The sequence below is a fragment of the Nannobrachium achirus genome, assembly GCF_963921795.1.
Source record: "Nannobrachium achirus genome assembly, chromosome: 15".
Classification (NCBI taxonomy): Eukaryota; Metazoa; Chordata; class Actinopteri; order Myctophiformes; family Myctophidae; genus Nannobrachium; species Nannobrachium achirus.
Genome location: NC_137822.1, coordinates 10,265,506 through 10,282,888, shown reverse-complemented (window position 1 = coordinate 10,282,888; position 17,383 = coordinate 10,265,506). Strand labels below are relative to the sequence as shown.

The following is a 17,383-nucleotide window of genomic DNA, read 5'->3' as shown; positions in this document are numbered from 1 at the left end:
GGTCCCATACACAAACTTGCAATTGTAGCCAATCAGGAGGGAATATGGGAAATGGGACAGATCCATGTTGATGACATGACTTTAGGCCAAAATCTGTAGGAGCATTGTCCAAAAATGTGTTTTGCAAAAATCGGCCTGATGGTGGCACTAGAGGAGGGCTATGTGAGAAATTTGAGGTTTGAGTTGCCATCCAAGGAGTATGTGTGTGTGTGTGTGTGTGTGTGTGCAAAGTTTGGCATTGATATGGGCAACGGTGCCGGAGATAAGAGTAGGGCAAAAGTGTGACTTGACGGACAGACAGACAGACAGACAGACGGAGCTTTTCATAGTAACTTGCGACCTGATGGTCGCAATAAACAAGCAAACAAACAAATTGAATTGAAAGCTCACAGGTTGTGCTGTGTAGTGACAGTGTAATGAACACAGTTAACCCTCAGTATTCATTTATCCATTTGTAACTCAGTGTACCAAATGAAGACATACAGGGACAGTTGGTTACGCTCAAGAGTTACATTAACAGTAGTGTTGCCCGATCCCGATCACGTGATCGGATCGGCCGCCGATATGGCCGTTTTTATAAGATCGGAGATCGGGGAAAAAAAATCGAGAATTTTTTCAAAAATATTTCCTGGGAGTACTGAAAGTTACAGGTAAGGTGAATGCGATATGAAATGTAAGCTTACCATAATCACAGTAATCCTTAATCATTTTCAATCATATTCAAGGGCTTTTGGAGAAATGAGACAGAGCACTGCAGAGGGAAGGTGATTGTGTCAGACTCTGTGTACAGCTGGCAGCTGATGCCAATAAGTAGTAATTGGCCCCTTGCTAATGGATCAAAGGAAGGCAATTATGTCTCTCTGCACTGTCAACTAGCTCAGTGGTTCTCAACCTGTGGGTCGGGACCCCCAGGGGGGTCCTCAAATTATTTTGGGGGGGTCCCCAGATGATTAACTTAATGTGCAACATTGTTTTCTCTCTCAACAGTAAACAAATCAACATAAAGTTTAAGTGTATAGAGGGTATCTGCACATTTCGAAAGTGAAAAATTAAGGACTTTTTAATACCTCTAAAATGACAAATTAAACATTGGCCAAATTGTCAAATATTAAAGCCAGAAATTGTGAAAATAGCCGATCTACATGCTCACAACTCCTCGCGTTGCGAGGCGTTGTGAGCATGTAGATCTGCTATTTTCACAATAGAACCGTGTTATACAAAATATACTTCCTCAACTCTTCAGGGTCGGGGGTCCCCAGTTAAAATATGATTATTTTGGGGGTCACGGCCTGAAAAGGTTGAGAACCAAGTGATAGAATGAATAGAATTTTTTTTTTCTTCTTAATGCCTTGCCAAAAGATCGGATCGGGAAAGATCGGGATCGAATCGGAAGCAATAATATTTGATCGGTATCGGATCGGGAGCAAAAAAACCCTGATCGGGGCATCCCTAATTAACAGCATGGATATTCCTGTGCATGCCGTGTTGCCACATCACATAATAATACATTATTAATCTGTTTTGTGAAATCTGATCAACGATTGTAATCTTTTTTTCTCTTTCTCTCCACAGAACCCTGCAGCCATGGAGGAGACTGTATGGGAGGCCTACACTGTAACCTTGCACAGGGTGAGTCCTACATTACGGTCACAGCTAGGGATGGGCCTATATGAAAATGTCATATCACGATCATTGTGACAAAATAAATCGCGATTTACGATATTATTGCGATAATCAAAATCCATTATCCTGGGGCGGAACATTTGCCAAAAAATAGCAGATCTACGCTGCGACACGTTGTGAGCTTGTAGATCTGCTATTTCTTGGCAAAGACATTTGATAGAGTGAAAAAAAAGACTGTATCAACTATCAAGTACGTATATTATAAGTACCTTTTACTAATTATAGACGGTTTAAGTGGTACTGGATATGCAGCTCGGCAAATAAAAGGTGAATTGATCCCAGGGGATGACGGAGGACGATATCACGATAAATTAAATCTCCACGATGCTATCGTGAGTGTTTTTTATCACGATAAACGATAATATCGCTTATCATCCCATCCCTAGTCACAGCCTGAGTAGGGCTGCAGCAACTATCAATAATCTTTTGAGCTATTATTGAAATCGATTAACTTTTCAATTAATCTTGAGGGGGAACACAGACTCTGTCTGCAAGGGCCTTCAGAAAGTGGAAGCTTGCCCTGAGCCAGAACCAACATGACAAGAAGTCCCTCTCTGTGATCATCGGTATGATTTCATCATGCAGACATGTTTCGGCATCAAATAAGCCTGTTCTGGCTGTTCTGTCAGTGTCGTTCTTACTTCCTCATAACTTTTATTTTGATGCCTTGAATTTTGCACTGGATTATTCATGCTTTTCTTTTTCACGGCGTGACTATGTATAGGAAGCACAAGCCGTCTAGAAGAGGGTCTGTAACTCTGTATCTGCCTGTTTTGATTGTCTGGGGCTAATCTCACAAACAGAATTATACACTGTACACAAAGTATATATTATTTCAAAAATATTTAACAAAGTTTAAACAAACAAAAAATAAACTTTAAAACAATTCCAACGTTTTTCAAACGTATTTCATAAATAAAATGTAAACTAGGGATGAGGGGTTGAATTTAGGAGTCTCAGAAGTAATTGGAGTTGGAGAACCCAGACCAGTGCCCGTTGGGCAGGATAGTCATCATCGATGTCCAGTTGTGCAATACCCGTTGTATCCGTCTGTCTGGCTCGCACTCTTCTATGCCCATGTATGGTGTTCCGTGTCCAGGCCAGTCTGTGATGTCATCTCCAAATTTGGGCACTGTAGTGATGTCAGTCAGTGATGTCGTCAGTTGGGCATTGTTACCATGATGGTGACACTGTTTAGTATCAGTGATGTCAGCAAGACAGACGGCCAGATAGCGGACGGACGGACAGACAGGCAGACAGACATTCTTTAAATGAATAGTTAGATAATCAATAATCTCCATGAATTATAAATACATACATAAATAAGAAGCAGTGAAAATGTCAGATCTGGTAGAGACCCAACATTGTTGTGAGCTTGTAGATCTGCTATTCTCACTAGCTGAAAGGTTTGGGAAACAACACTCATCATCTGAGATGGACGTGGGATGACATAATTTGACCCAGTCATGTTCTTTAAACACATGGCGTGCATGCAACACATCTAATAGAGCTATGTTAATCATGGGGCTGAGCTCATTTTCACATGTACAAAGGTACAGAAAAGCCAGCAGGTAATAATGGAAATCAGTTCAGGGTTTCCTGCAGAAAAAGGCGGCGAAAATGTTTGATAATTAATTAATTAATTCGAGTAATTAATTCACTTAATTTTTTATATTAATTCTTATTTTTGCCCTATTAAAAAACACATGAATGTGCCCATGATGACGGAAAACACAACTACATGCTATATTTAAAGTCGGACCTCTTATATTGCCGGTTCGCCACCAAAGGGTTAAAAAAATAGTGTGCACGCTGGTGTACGAATTTGTGCACAGATGATGCACTATTATCATATATGCATGTACACGCTTTTCACAGCTTTCAAACAAAAAAATCCGCTTCCGTTCAGGCATTCAGGAGATACCAGCCCTTATGTTTTCTTCAAATGTAAACAAACATGGCTGCCATGTTTGAAAGATAGGGTTGGTATGGGGGTTAAACATGCAATTTCGCGATCGCGATCATGCCTAGTACATTGTTGGAGGTCCAAAAAGTTTTTTTGAGATTTTATTTTTTTTTTTTTTTTACACCCTAGTGGGGGCGGGGGGGTTTTCAGGCCGGGCGGGGCGCCTGGCCTGTAAAGTGCTGCAGGAAACCCTGCAGTTAACGGTTCTATTAATACAGAGTCTCAACCCTTAGAAAGAATTTACCATAATAGTTAGTTGCAGTCTGTATAGTTTGTTGCAGTCTGTCTTCTTTAATGTGCGTACTGTAAAATGTCCAATCTTAATATCCTCCTAAATATCTACAAGCTAGCTTGTCGATTGGCTTTTCTTCCTTCAGTGTGACACTGTCATACGATTAAGTATACAATTCAGGGTTGAGGCTGATGCCTTGTGATCAGTCGACATGTTGACACACAGCGTTGTTTCGTGCATTACTGTAACTCGAAAACAATTCAAAGGACAAGCTCGTTGGTCTGCCGTCTTCTGATGCAAAGTAGGCTCTGTGTGTAGGAAGGAATATTTTCTACTCTCTCTGTCTCTCGCTCTCTCTGTCTCTCTCTCTCTCTCTCTCTCTCTCTCTCTCTCTCTCTCTCTCTCTCTCTCTCTCTCTCTCTCTCTCTCTCTCTCTCTCTCTCTGCCCTTGAGCAAGGCTTCTGACCTGTTGCTCCAGCGGAGCTACTCACTAGACAGCAGAGTACTGGTTGTACTGGTCAGCTGTTTGTGTGTGACCTTATGACTGAAGTAGGCTAAAGCTGAAGAACGGCGTAGTCTGTGCCCAGAATATGTCCCCTGGATAAAAAGGTTTAGTGAAATTAAATTAATGCAGGCAAATGCTGTTTCCAGTACACGATATCAGCAGCACACATCCTCTTATAGCAGTGTAATGTAGTCTCCCAAAATACTAAATTAATCTTAGAATCGCAGAATATGTGGGTTGGATTACACTTGCCTCTGTCAGCCTGTCTCTCTCTTCCCCCTCCAAAAACACATGCACGCGCACACACACACATCCCTGTCTCTTTGACCATCTGGTAGAGACCCAGAGAGATGGGGTGGTGGTTGGGTCATTGAAATTCTTGTCTAATCTCGCCAGGGGAAAGCGGGGTAGTGGCGCATAGTAAAATCCTTGGTGTTCATTTAAACTTAAAAACCTAGTGTCCATATTCTGGGAATTGCGTGAACATTCAGTCAAAATAATAGATCTACAAGCTCATAAAGAGCGAAGAGCTTGTAGCTTTGTCTATTTTGGGAGAAGATTTGGTATAGACTAGAGTATGGACAGATAAAAGAAGGGTGTTCTGGTAATGGGACCCCGGTCATTGAAGTATAGGTTTTATGTGATTAAAGGCCCTTTCCCACTGGGCGCGATAACGATACGTCGGCGACGGTGTTCACATCAATTATGACGGCTTTATCGTTGTGGTGTGGATGCTACCATCCACTTAATTGAAAAACAATATTTTTTATCATTATCGCACCCAGTGGGAAAGGGCCTTAACTGTGAAGAGTGTGGTTACATTTGTAGACTCGTTGGAGTTAAATGAACTGAGGGATTTTACTTTCCAGTAGTTGGAACTTGGACGTGGTCTCCCCACTCTTCCATCGAGACATGTTTGACCCTGTTGTCTGGTAGGACACCTACTGTACTGGTTAACAAGTACAGCATGAACCCCGTTCAAATTCTGGGTAGGACATAAAATTTACCCTACGTTTTAACAGCGGGCAACAGCCGGCTACTCCGGGTGATAAAAATCTCCTAGTGGATGTTGCTGACGTCATTACTGCGCGTCCTCCATTGGGTAAACCAAGCAGCATGTGAATTCGGTTGCCTTTCGCTGGATAATGTCGCCCAAAGATAAAATATTTTCATGTTTTTGGACGATGTTCCTCCGCCGACTTTTCGACTATCGCCTCATCGCCTGCCATTGGCAGTAGTTGCCGGGTCGGATAGACAAATAACGCACTTCTGGTAAATACATCCATCGCTGTGGTTTGCAGCTTTAAAACGACTACATTCTGTTTAAATTTAGACGCACACACGCACACTCACACTCACACACCAGGCACAGGCACACACACACACACACACACACACACACACACACACACACACACACACACACACACTTTCTCTTTCTCTCAAGACATTTACCAAGATGAGGATTAGTGTTAATCCTTAATGCACCCAGTGAAGACACATGAGCTGCAGAACTGTACTGCCACGCAATTAGACACATTCCCCACCGCTGCTCTGTAATCACAACCAGGCCTCAACAATCCCTTTAATGCAAATAATGTACAGGATTTCTCCGGGTAGCACGACGTGGTGACAAGACGTACGGGCAGTTTACAAAGTAAAAACTGCTGGCATTGAGCCATCGACATGCGTCGTGGGAATTCTGTAGCCATTAGTGATTGTTGATGCAAAATGTGTCGGAGGCACTTCACTGTATAAGATCGAAGTTTAATCCATTAAGACCTGAGGCCGATTCGTGTTTATTTCGTCGATTAAAACTATGACGAAAAATTTTGTCGACTGCGTTTTTTTCGCTGACGAAAACTAAATAAAAACTAAGCTGTGATGACTAAAACTAAGACTAAAAACGTATGGTATTTAGTCGACTAAAATTAGACTAAAACTAAATGACATTTTATTCAAAAGACTATGACTAAAACTAAATCAAAATTTGCTGTAAAAAAAACAACACTAGGCCGATTCTTGAAATTTGTCTTCTAAATCCTAACAGTTTTCTGAAAAGGACGTATGTTGCTCTATCAGCGGTGCTCAAACCTTTTCATGTCAAGGACCCCCAAAAGGATATGTATTTGGCTGCCGACCCCCATCTAAAAATATCTTTGTTCCAGGAACCTCCCAGAAACAAAGATTTGAGTTAAAAATATTTGCTTATAAAAAGAATATATACAGTATTCAAAAATTCAAGATTTTCAAGATATAATAGATTTACAAGCTGATGGCTTGGCACGAAGTAAGGCAAAACAACAACAACATAAGAACGATGTGACAATAAAAGGCTCACACGCGAGGAATGGGGATAATTAAACTTGTCTAATACTAACGTGCGTGCAGCATTATGGCATAAACCTTACATACAGAATATGCAAAGTACACAGCAAAGAGTAAAAGACATGTTCCTCTCTCTTCAACAGGATCCAAAGATGGGTTTCGGCATCGCGGTGTCAGGGGGGAGAGATAACCCTAATGAGGAGAGTGGAGAGACTTCCATCGTGGTGTCTGATGTCTTGCAAGGGGGTCCTGCCGATGGCCTGCTGTTGTGAGTAACTGACTGTCAAATACAATGGTTGTTGAATAGACAATCATTACATAATCACCTGATCTCAATGATCCTAAACAGTATAAATCACCTTTGAGCCTGCCATTAGAGACGATACGAGTTTCAGATCCCAAATTAACTCATCCAGTGCCGATCCCGAACTAGTTCGGCTTTATTTCAATCCAATACAATGTTTTTTTTATTAATTCACTTACCCTGAGATGCTTGTAGAGTCGTGGGTGGTCTTGGCTCGCTAGCCGCTAGCCTAGCGGCCATTCTACTCTGTCCGACGATATATTCCATTAAAAATGGTTTAAAATACATTTTTGAGCTCCCCAATGTTCACCCAATGTTTGGCCCCGCTTCCGATGAGTACACGAGTGTGCCGATCCCGAACTAGTTCGGCTTTATTTAATTAAATGAATAAAATGATAAGAGGCCTTCTGAAGCCTGGCCTGATTTTTGTAGCTACTAGCCGAAAGCTAACAACGTCCCGGCCGGCCGTAATTTGCGAACGCAATCGCCAATCGCCGCCTAATCCAATGAAAGACCGCATCTTTAAAGGCTTATATCTCTTTTTTGTGTTTTAGGAAAGCGGCGCGAGGTTTATTTACGGCGAAATCGCCGAAAAATGATATTTTAGATGACAAAATGGGAATAGCCATTCTGTTAGCATTATCATCCGGGACCTTTCCATGACGTGCATGGACGTGAGCACGTGAGGTCCTAGAAGGTGAGGTCCTAGAAGCTAAAGCGCTCGCCTATGAGAGATGCGCTGGCATTCTATGGCCCCTAGAGGGCGCTGGCACTCAACGAGTTAAGAGGGCATCTCTATTTGCAAAATGTGTTCTGTCTGGAAAATCATTATTGAGCCTTGTTTTACATGTTTTTCTTTTAAATTTACATAATTTAATATTACATTTTTTATTTAGTAGCGATATACTAAACTAAAAATGCAGTCCCTGGGCAGCAAGATCTTAAAAGCAATACAAAAAATACAGTACAGAAAACGAACTGCATTTTGCACTGAAAAAATTCAAAACTATAATAATTAATGAACAACAACAAAAAAGAAAAGAAACAAGGGAATAGTTTAAATGAATGATAATGATATTGGTTGGATGTTGTATCTGTCACTGACTGGTGCTTGTGTTTATCTAGTGAGAATGACCGCGTGACGCAGGTCAATGCCATCGCCATGGATGGAGCCGCCCACTCCTTCGCTGTCCAAACCCTCAGGAAATGTGGCAAAGTAGCAAAGATTGTAAGTAACGGCTTGTGGTCTGTTTTGTGAATCATAATTATTGTTAGTTTTCTTTTTTTACTACACAGCAAACATCAAGAATCAAGTTTTTTCCTCTAATCTTTTGACAGAGTTTGTTTGATCGTGTTATGTAGTTTCTTATCATGTACCACAGCACTGATAAACAACTGACCACTTAGGGCACGTATACGCCATTCTGATTGGCCAAGATGTGTCACATGTCACATTTGAGCTGGATAATGCACTGTGAACCAGTCTGTTATGAGAAAATAACTGCACTTCAAGGGGCTAAAAAGACCAATGTAAGACGTCGGTCTGCAGTATTTGCTCATGACTGAATCCCAGTCTATTATATATTATGTTTAATCCGTCATGTTATCTGTTATTTAACAGACAGTTAAGAGAGCGAGGAAGGTTCCCGTCAACCTGATGAACCGTCCCCCATCGCCTGACGACCGCGTGTTCAGCAACGACTTCAACGAGGACTATGACCAGGACCGCCGCAGCGTGTACAGCGGCCGCAGCGGAGGCGGCCGCGACCACAGCATGGAGAGGGAGCGCGTCGGCGGAGGCTACACGGACTCCGGCTACCAGACGCGCGAACGCGACCACGACAGGCGCGAGCGAGGGCGGAGCGCGGACAGGGAGCTCAGCCCGGACAGGCCGTACAGGAGGGACGGCACCCGGGGTCGGACGTTGGACCGGGAACACAGCCCCGACCGGCGGTACAGGAGCGAGCACGTGCTCGACTGCGAGCGCAGCCCGGACAGGAGGCACCGCGGCGACCGCAGCGGCAGCCCGGACCGGCGCTACCGCAGCGAGCGGACGCTCGACAGGGACCAGAGTCCCGACCGGCGGTACCGCAGCGACCGGGCTCTGGACCGGGGAGCCCACAGCCCCGACCTGCGCCACGGACGCCGCAGCCCGGCGCGAGAGCCCAGCTTCGACAGGAACCGCGAGCGCCTCCCAGACGACCGGGACCACAGGAAGTACGAGGAGCCCCTGAGGCGCAACGGGAGCCGGGATCGCCTGGACCGCTCGCCCTCGCCCGCCCCCATGCCCATCCCTCTGCCCCGCCCCCCTCGAGAACTAGAGCCACTGGAGAAGCCGCTGAGCGTGCTGCTGCTGAAGAACAGGCCCAATGAAGGTCAGAAAACCAAGACGCATCTCGCAGAACAAGAAACACATTCCAATCAACAATCCTTGATTGTCTTTTATTCAGGGGTCTTGAACATTTTCAGGCCAAGGACCCCTTAGTTGAGAGAGAGAAGAAGCAGGGGAACCCCACAACCTTTTCATAGATTCCATATTGTTTTATTGTTTGACAGCACAATCATCAGTGTAGTTTGTTAATATAAAAAGGATTGGAAGATTTGGAGGATGCCCTGTAGTAACTCTGTGGACCCCCTAGGGGTCCCGGACCCCCTGTTGAAGACCCCTGCTTTTATTCATGTGCCTCAGTAGAATATTGCGTAGTGTACCTGACTAAACATTATATGGCTACAAAATACTATGTAGGAAAATAACATAAAAATGTAATGCATGAAGACTGTATTAATATATTAATATCCTTGATTATTTCAACAACATCTTTCACTTTTGTTCTAAAATGACAGACTTGTAATTACATTATTGCCACCTGCTCATGCAAAATATGTGGACCTAGGACAAATTGACGAGATTTCTCATCGTTGGCAGCGAAAGAGTTAATTGTATTGGATTTCACTGGTGCATTCTGTGATTATGATTATGATTATGATTTATTAATGAATGCTTATCTTGTTTTGTAGAGTATGGCCTTCGTCTGGGCAGTCAACTCTTCATCAAGGAGATGACTAGTACAGGCCTTGCGAGTAGAGACGGAAACCTACAGGAAGGTGACATTATTCTGAAGGTAGGTTTCAGCGTCCTTCATTTATACTTACCGAAAAGAGCCGATCTACAAGCTCACGACACATCACATTGTGATGCGGTGGGTGCTTGTAAATCAGCTTCTTTCTATGCAGGACACCATCAGATAATGTACATTGAAATATAAATCAGGCTTTAGTATCGCTAAAGCCCAGTCCAGACCAATGAGTCACAACACAACGACTTACAACTTGTAACCACTTGTAGCCACTTGAAGAATAATCCTTTAAAACTGTGGTTTGCAACTACTCAGGCCACACCCAGGCACTAGACACATGTGAGCATCATGATTGTGAACAGATTGTGTTTCGTCTTTTTGTTTGCGATTAGACAAGTTGACGCAATGAGCTGATGACCATGTTGGTCATCATAACTGAGGGTAATGAGGACACAAGTGTGCGTTAGTGAGCAGTGAGCACACCTTCTGGTTGGCTTAAATCTTTCATAAACTCTTGTCAGCTTTCACTGAAAATGTAAAACGATTCCTTGTGATCATTGAAGAGCATCTTTTCAATTACAGTTACAATTTACGCAATTACAGTCAGGGCTGTCACAATTATTACATAATCGTCTAATCGTGATTATTTGACATTATCGCAATTATTTTGTCATAATCGTCATAATCGTGAATGTTGAAACATTTCCGAAATAGTGGAAATAGCAGATCTACAAGCTCACAACGCGTCGAATCAGTAATTTCTTTGTATATTTAGGTTATGTGTCATATCTACCATGTACAACTTCAAAGCCTAAAAGCCAAACAGAAATGTAATTATCAACGACAAAAACACAATTAAATTGTTAATTTGAGTGACAATTAATCGTCATGTAAAATGTCATATCGTGACAGCCCTAATTACAGTAGTAGATGCTTTTATCTAACCTGACTTTCACCAGATGGTTTGCAGCATTGCGTATGCCTGCATAACGCTCTGCTTCTACCATCTGGGCTCGGTCCAGCACAACCGATGTAAGGGGCGGGCCATTTTTCAAATTCTAAAGCAGGTGATTGGATATGGCCGTGCCAACTCCAACCACTCATATTGGCCTGTCTGCATGACGTTGCACCCAGAATCCGCCTCCTGGGTTTCCACGTGGTCTGCAATCAGACTCTATTGGCTCAGTGCCGCTCAGAGCCCGCCCATAGCTGCCGCTGATTGGTCCGGCCCGGGACTTTACGAGTGTTATCAACTGTGCTGGAGCGAGCCCAGATGGTAAAGCAATGCATAAGCAATGCTGCCACCATCTGGCGAAAGTCAGGTTAGCTTTTATCCAGAGTGACTTACAAGTGCAAGATCTAAATAAGCAGAGTAAGCATGATTTCTAGGCAACAATCAGGAAATGGTCACATACGTACAGTACGTACAGTGCATTGTGAAGTGTGAACAATATATCTTCGTTTTCGGGTGGAAACCTTGTATCTCCAAAACAGTTTGTTTTGTATTTATCATTTTAAAAACGATTTAAACTAGTGAAAACGGCCGATCTACAAGCACACAACACCTCGCAACCGCGAGGCGTTGTGTGCTTGTAGATCGGCCGTTTTCACTAGTCTTGTGCGACAGTCTTGTATGATGAAGCAGGGCCTTACTTTATGAAAAAAACACGCATTTGAAACTTGGAGATACAAGGTTTCTGCCCGACAGTGACGATATACTGTATTGCCTCAATGAAACTAGGATACCAGAGAAAACAATGAACATGGCATCTGTCTAAATAACATGCATGCTTTCTGAATAACATTCTTAATATTATGATCATCTTTGTTTTGTCTTTAGCAACCTGCAAGCAATTCTAGTCACCAGAAATGTTGTTTATGTAAACAAGGGTCCATGAATGCAGAACTAGGTTTAATAAAGCATACATGCTGCAGGCGCGTAAAACAAAGTCGTCTGACAAAGCAAAGGTCAAATGCAACATGCAGTCCTATGCAAAGACATTCAAGCCACAAGTTCGGCCTGGGGCAGAGTCCCTGTCATGTTCCACTCAGTCTACTTAGTGTTACAATTTTACACCTAATACACTGTATGCTGGCCAAATGATACCCAAAATGTAGTTTCTCAGCATAAATGTCAACATTAATTAAACCTGTGGCACGTAACCACTTTAACCATTATTTGTTATATTTTGGCTATTCAAAAATAGCGGATATACAAGCTCATAGCACGGCGTGCTGTGAGTATATCTGCTATTTTTGAAAAAACATGAACATTTGTGGAAATCTTTGAATATATAATATTAAAGCGAACTTTTAACTCAGATATTTGCTTCGGGGGGGTCCCTGGAACAACATTTTTAGATGTCAAATACATAATTCTAGGGTTCCTTGACGTTAAAATCTTTGAGCACCACAGATAAAGAAACATTTGTTTTTCAGAAAACCATTAGGATTTAGAAGACATTTTTAGGTATTTCTCAGATCTTTATAGGTTAAGAATTACTATACTACTTTTTTTTGTTGGTCTCCTTCAATCATTGCTTCAGCTTTCCTTTCTAACTCTTCCCCCAAACGTCATTGCTTCAGCTTTCCTTTCTAACTCTTCCCCCAAACCTCTCCTGTAGATCAACGGTACGGTCACAGAAAACCTCTCCCTCAGTGACGCGGGGAAGCTCATCGAGAAGTCCCGGGGCAAGCTGCAGCTGGTGGTGCAGAGGGACAGGAGGCAGGTGCTGATCCGAATCCCGCCCATGGCCGACAGCGACTCGGAGCTCGATGGTGAGGCTTAAAGGCAGCAGCTCCCCTATCCACTTTTTAACGGAATAATCTTGGGCCCCGGCAGTGGCCATCATGTTATGTAAACCCCATACCGTTGAAGGACACTGTCAGTACTGTGGAGGAATTCAGATCAATCAATAATCAATGAGAAAATGAGGAGACAAGACAATGTATTAGGTGGTGGTGGTTATGCTTTATGTAACATGATATCATGGACAGAAGTACAGTTTTAACACTCAGTCAGTGGTAAAGTAGTTCTGCCAAGAAGAATGGTCAGACATTAGAGCAGGGTTCCCCAATAGGCGGCCCGCGGGCCATTTGCGGCCCGTGGGGGGCTACTGTCTGGCCCACACCAATCCCAGTAATAATGGTGGTATAAGAGCAGCAACAACACTAGTATATCGTCGTTGTCGGGTGGAAATCTCGTATCTCCAAATTTGTACGTTCTTTCGCAAATCATACAAGGCCGTCGCACAAAAGTAGTGAAAACAGCAGATCTACAAGCACACAACGCCTCGCACCGCGAGGCGTTGTGTACTTGTAGATCGGCTGTTTTCTCTAGTTTAAATCATTTTTTAAATGATAAATTCAAAATGAACGGTTTTGGACATACAAGATTTTCACCCGACAACGACGAAAACGGTCACTGGAGTAGTGGGAACGCCACCGTCGCCCCCTGCAATGCTGTGGCCCTCGGCTTGGTACCCTTGAAATAATTCGGCCCTTGGGGAAAACTAATTGGGGAACCCTGTATTAGGTGGTGGTGGTTATACTATATGTAAATGATATCATGGACAGAAGTACAGTTTAACACTCAGTCAGTGATAAAGTAGTTTCTGCCAAGAAGAATGGTCAGACATTAGAGTTATACTGTGTGGCTCCAAGGCCTCTGGGACGAGCTGTACCATAACAAGATGGGCTTCACCAAAACAATAGCTACTGAGGCCTACTGAAGGTGCTCTCGACTCCTAACTATCAAGTATTAATATCATCATAAAGACCTAGATATTAATATAATCAATGAACACATGATCTACTCTAATAACATCACACATAATCAGTCATGATAATATATAATCTACTGCAACACCAAAGCAATGAATTGTGGAGAATTAACATTTGTGAATGGCTGTCTTGCATGCAGACTCGAGGTCCATAGAATAACTACAATTACATACAACCATAAACATAATTTAAACACAAGTTTTAAAAATCCAGTCCAAATGAACATGTTAGGCAGGCATTTGTGACAGTTATAGATATAGGCTTTTAAGCCAATGTCTCCTCTTGGGTAGGAGTATCTAGTGTAGCTCTTCACTGGCTTGCTTTATACTGACAATGATGAATTCATGTTGTGCTGTTATCTTATTTTGCTTTGTATATTTGTATGTCTTGTCACCAAAACCTTGTTTGTTCATGGGAAAATAAAAGCTGATTATATTGTACTATTCACCGTTCTTCTAATACTTCACACAATCCGTCACGTGAGCAGCAGAACCATTTAACCACTTAAATCCTACATATTTCATTCACTGAGGTCCCACAGGGGTCTATACTTTGTCCCTCTCCTTTGTTTCCCTCGTCTAAACCCAATCTCGTTGCTGAAAATTGCCGATCTACAAGCTCACAATGTGTTACAACAAGGCGATGTGTTGTGAGCATGCCAATATTTGCCTATATGTTTAGTGTTTACCTATTTTCACAGAATGTCATTTATTATGACATGCTCAGAATAGGGACTCTTTCAAAAGAGATCTGACGAGCTGTTTACTGTTAAATCAACCGGTTCAAACGTTCATTCAATTCATTCTCTGTCCAGCCACATGCAGATTTTTGGTTATTTTTATTATTGTCACGTGGCCAGATGACGGGCTGCGATTGGCTGGGGCCGGACTATAATGGGAGAATAGAATGTCTATCTGAGCTTAGCTTCTGCATGGACCTGACACCATACGCTCTGCGGCCATGTGACCCACTTTAAGTGGTTTAGGGACTGCCGTTTTTTTGTTCTGTGTGTGTGTGTGTGTGTGTGTGTGTGTGTGTGTGTGTGTGTGTGTGTGTGTGTGTGTGTGTGTGTGTGTGTGTGTGTGTGTGTGTGTGTGTGTGTGTGTGTGTGTGTGTGTGTGTGTGTGTGTGTGTGTGTGTGTGTGTGTGTGTGTGTGTGTGTGTGTGTGTGTGTGTGTGTCAGGGGCTCTGCATGTGTGCGGCTGCCCTGGCTGGCCTTTGAATAATCCACACTCATAATCCAGCCGGTGGATATTTCATTATTTTATGGTCCACAATTTGCAATCGCATATTGGCAAATGGCGGGCTCGTGCCACATAACGTAGTTCACACCGATTGCGATAGCATTTTTCCTGCCAAAAAATAAAAAAGGGTCTAAAAACATCAGAATCAGAAACACTTTATTGCCAAATGCATCACAAGGACACACAGGAATGCATTGTGGTGTTGCAGCATAGATAAAAAACACAGAACACATTTAAGACAAGACCATCACCTTTGCGTGTAAGCCTAGTTCAAGCCCATCACGCCATAACGTTCTGTAAACATGTTGAATGAGAGTGATGTGTTGAACACGATGCACTGGAGATTTGGATGGAGTTTTTGATTGGCTGTCATTTGTCTCATCACGTATCATTCAGAGCAATTTGATGAAAGTGATCTCCACGATATCGCCTCTCCAGCTTTTTGGTAAACGGAGAATACATTTTCAGGTGGGTTGCCAATTTCATCCGCTCAGGAGCAAGAACCCATTTATCAGGTTTAATTTCAGTGTTCCAGTTCCAATCGTGTCTGCTCTGTTTTGATCTTGTTGTTCATTCAGTTTCACTTATCCTGTGTCCGTTCTCGCTTGTGATTGATTGAAATTGGTATCCCGTCCTGAAAATGTCATACAGAAGTAGCTTTACATGTTTACATTGAGTGAGTATCATTGATCAGGGATTGACACTAACCGTTGCAATATTATTGGTTGTTCATGAAGAACAATGCTACCTTTTTACAGAAGTTGCACTCGTTCTGGTTTTCAAAGTGACTGTTGGATTTAACGTAAATTTGTTCTACAAGCGCAAATGTTACCTATAATTTCATAATGGACAATTTGCTTTTCGGCCAAGTAGGCATGACCTTTGGACAAGACAAGTGAAACATGACCTGTACTTGCCAGACGGACAGTTGCCTCTGAGACCTTAGCAGGTTCCCCATGGTCATGAAATTCCTGGAAATATTTGGGAATTAGAAAAAACCCTTTCCAGTCCCGGAAAAGGTTTAGAATTTATCAAGGGTCCTTGAAAACTATTTGGCTATGCATTGTTTTTAACTATTGGTTTTGTTAATATAATTTTTCTTCCTCCAAAACATGTATAACATTACACGGAAATTTAACATACAGTAAGTTGTTTTTTCGGCAAACGGCTGAGTGATTGCAACCTAATGTATACCGGACGTGACAAAAATAACAGATCTACAAGCTCTCAACTTACTGTGTGTGGTGCATAGTTAGCTTGTAGATCTGTTCCTTTGTCACGTGACACCAACCTGTGCAGTGATTTCTATTTTCTAACTCATATTTATAATATAGTGTGTGTATATGTTGGAACCCTACCTTAGTTCCAACTCCTGTATCATGACCCCTTGGTCTCCTGAAGCCATTTACAGTATATATTATAAATTGTAATGTCAGAGCTTCAGTGCCTCATTACGGAAGAACTTTGGACAATTGTGTGTAGGTGGGTCCACATGTCTGCATGTTTTTCTTTTTGTCCAACAATAAAGGAGTAGTTTGTTACCAAAATGACAATATTTCTATTGATTACTCCCCCAAAAAGTCATATTGGGGATGAACTACTCCATTAATAATGTTACAGTCATTTACAATGTGTTTACAATACAATACATAAATGTATGGTCACATAATAAAATGGTATTGTAGACTAGCCGATCTATACATACTTTTTCATACATAATGACTGCGTCGCTCACAAAAAACAGCTTTTGGTTATGTAAAAGAAAAAGAGCTTGCACATCCGCAAACCACAAACGTATCAAAGACGGGTAAAAACAAACAGAGTTCGTTTCACACACTGATAAATGACTCACTCCGTCAGTTCATTATTACAGCGTCGACCTGTGTAGGGTCTTCGCTGTAAAGGCCCTGTGTGACCCTGCATTCTGAAGAAGAGCGGGCTATACGGGGTCGAAAACAACTGACGGGAGCAAGTCATTTGTTAGTAGACTCCACTTGTTTTTACCTACCTTTGGGTGTTAATGTAAGTACGGTCCATGTGTTCGAGTTTTTCTCTCCTAGCAGAAAAGAACTCCTGCACACGTCTTCAAATGCAAAAAAGAAAATCTGGGATTCTTTATTGGGAAACACGTTTCGGTCTGTTGACCTTCATCAAGTTTAAGACAAAACTGTCGTTTCCCCAATAAACACATCCCTGGATTATTTTTGCATTTTAAGACTGTGTGCAGGAGATTTCGTTTCTGCTACGTTTATGGTTTTTGT

At 42.4% G+C, this 17,383-nt stretch overlaps 1 protein-coding gene across 3 annotated transcripts in view; it reads left to right on the top strand.

The window, feature by feature from the left end:
- The window catches only part of tjp2a (tight junction protein 2a (zona occludens 2)), a 63,657-nt gene that overhangs the window by 24,517 nt on the left and 21,757 nt on the right, over positions 1-17,383 (top strand). For all 3 annotated transcript variants that reach the window (XM_080743891.1, XM_080743890.1, XM_080743889.1), the window contains 6 exons: positions 1,573-1,629; positions 6,858-6,982; positions 8,144-8,246; positions 8,640-9,393; positions 10,037-10,140; positions 12,720-12,873. In XM_080743891.1, the coding sequence (XP_080600017.1) occupies positions 1,573-1,629; positions 6,858-6,982; positions 8,144-8,246; positions 8,640-9,393; positions 10,037-10,140; positions 12,720-12,873 (1,297 nt within the window). The remainder of the gene's footprint in view (positions 1-1,572; positions 1,630-6,857; positions 6,983-8,143; positions 8,247-8,639; positions 9,394-10,036; positions 10,141-12,719; positions 12,874-17,383) is intronic.